General features: G+C 32.9%; 1 protein-coding gene across 3 annotated transcripts in view; it reads right to left on the bottom strand.

Annotated features, from left to right (window-relative positions):
- The window catches only part of LOC122244414 (uncharacterized), a 38,384-nt gene that overhangs the window by 10,217 nt on the left and 25,667 nt on the right, over positions 1-2,500 (bottom strand). For all 3 annotated transcript variants that reach the window (XM_086539881.1, XM_086539882.1, XM_086539883.1), the window contains one exon: positions 1,458-2,396. In XM_086539881.1, coding sequence (XP_086396007.1) covers positions 1,458-2,396 — 939 coding nt within the window. The remainder of the gene's footprint in view (positions 1-1,457; positions 2,397-2,500) is intronic.

The raw sequence follows: 2,500 nt of genomic DNA, 5'->3' as shown, positions 1-2,500 counted from the left end.
AAAAGAACGCTTTACTGCCACGGACCAACACAACCAAATCTACTTTGGTTTTGGAAAAAATATATACATATATATATGATATATATATATATATATATTCATATATATATCATATATATGTATATATATATATCATATATATATATATATATATATATATATATATATATATATAACATATATATATGATATATATATATATATATATATATATATATCATATATATATTATATATATATCATATATATAACAACCATATATATCAATCATATATATATCATATATGTATATATATATATATATATATATATATATATATATATATATATATATATAATATATATACAATATATATATATATATATATATATATATATATATATATATATATATATATATATATATATATATATATATATATATATATATATATGTATATATATATGTATATTATATATATATTATATATATATGTACATTTATATATATATATATATATATATCATATATACCATATATATATATATATATATGTATATATATATATATATATATATATATATATATGAATATATATATAGATAGATAGACAGATGGATTTAGATAGATATAATATCTTTTAGTAATACTTCGGACCGCTTAATAATGTAGAAGAGAAAAGTAGAGATAAAAGGTATACAAAATATACCCTATTAGATTTATCTACTGAAGGCTTCATTAGCAAATTGAGACCCCCGTGATCTGACATCGCTTCCTTACACTAGCGAGTCAGTTTCTACAGTTACTCAGTTCTGTCGATACTTCCCTGTCATTGGAAGGTTCTGCTTTGGAAGAAAAAAAAAACATCATCGGGTATCAGTTGGGGAGTAGATGTGTTCATGTTGTCAGAATAGGTCCTGCCATGGGTGGGCGCCATCACTAAATTTCTTATTTACTAACCCTGAAGACCAACCAAAAAGTTTGGTTGTTGCTGAAGAAAACCTGAATGATATAACGAAATCATTATTAAACGGTAAGCTATACAAAGTTTCAAATCGTGATCTTTCATCATGATAAATGACCAAAGTATTCTCAAGATTTATTTTGATTATGATGAAATAGAATGACACAAACCTGCTCTTGGCTTCTTTAATTGAATATCGGTAAGGATGTTTAAAATCCTTCCTTTTTCCCTTCCAGCATCTCGAAATTTTCTTGTAACTTGAAAGTGGTTCGCGTAATGGATATCAAATTGAATCTTTTATCCCTTCGTGATGCGAAACGACCATACGTTTACAAATAGATAATGTTGGGCTATCCAATTGTATTTAATGGCGGCGAAAATGTCACACTTGTACATAACTTCCTGACAAGTTCATTGAAAATGGAGGCTATACTAAAATGTGTGACCATAGCTGGAATAAAGGATAATAATTTAGATATATTCAAGGACTTGTAAAACACACTTCATACTCACATGTACTTGGTCCTCCAGTGATTGGTCCTGTAATCGGTGGTCCTCCAGTCATTGGTCCTGTAATCGGTGGTCCTCCAGTCACTGATCCTGTAATCGGTGGTCCTCCAGTCATTGGTCCTGTAATCGGTGGTCCTCCAGTCACTGGTCCTGTAATCGGTGGTCCTCCAGTCATTGGTCCTGTAATCGGTGGTCCTCCAGTCATTGGTCCTGTAATCGGTGGTCCTCCAGTCACTGGTCCTGTAATCGGTGGTCCTCCAGTCATTGGTCCTGTAATCGGTGGTCCTCCAGTCACTGGTCCTGTAATCGGTGGTCCTCCAGTCATTGGTCCTGTAATCGGTGGTCCTCCAGTCATTGGTCCTGTAATCGGTGGTCTTGTTGTCAGTTCTGTGCTTATTGGTCTTGTTGTTAATGGGCTTGTAACTGTTGAAATTGGGTCTTCGTTTAGACCTGGAACTACTATTATCCCTAAATCGATTTGGACGAATATTACCACTACTCTTCCAAAGACTATAATATGTATTTCTTGTACATTCACACAGATTATGAAAGTTCGTCGGATAATAATTATTATTGTAATCGCGACCCTTTGTCTACCCGGTGGCAGCGACGCTATAATTTCCTCAAGACTTTTCAGTTCCAAGTTCTTAGCATTCATCTCCAATAGCAACTGTTCATATTCATCAGCTGGACAGGGTTCTGATGCATTGAGGCTGTTTGTCGTTTCATTAACCAACAACGCAAGTTCTTGTGTTTTGTTAAACAGTGTCTGGAGCGCGTTTGCTGTATCTGTTAAGTTGTTTGACAGAGATGCAGACAAGTCCGGGTTGGATGTCTCAAATATATTGGTGATATCTTGAAGTACCGCTCCACCTTCAGCCAGAGACACATTGACTTGTCGCTGCAGCTCAAGAAGTCTGTCACGACAGGATTTTCCCAACACTGCGAATAGAAGTCAAATTTCACATTTATCTTAATTTGGTAATATTCCGGTAATGATTACTTTGCATATTCCTTATAATCAATAACAGCGGTTTCCGACTTTT

Source organism: Penaeus japonicus, unplaced genomic scaffold, assembly GCF_977035675.1.
Source record: "Penaeus japonicus unplaced genomic scaffold, GWHDUDI00000001_assembly GWHDUDI00000009, whole genome shotgun sequence".
Taxonomy (NCBI): domain Eukaryota; kingdom Metazoa; phylum Arthropoda; class Malacostraca; order Decapoda; family Penaeidae; genus Penaeus; species Penaeus japonicus.
This window is presented reverse-complemented; position numbering and strand designations above follow the sequence as displayed.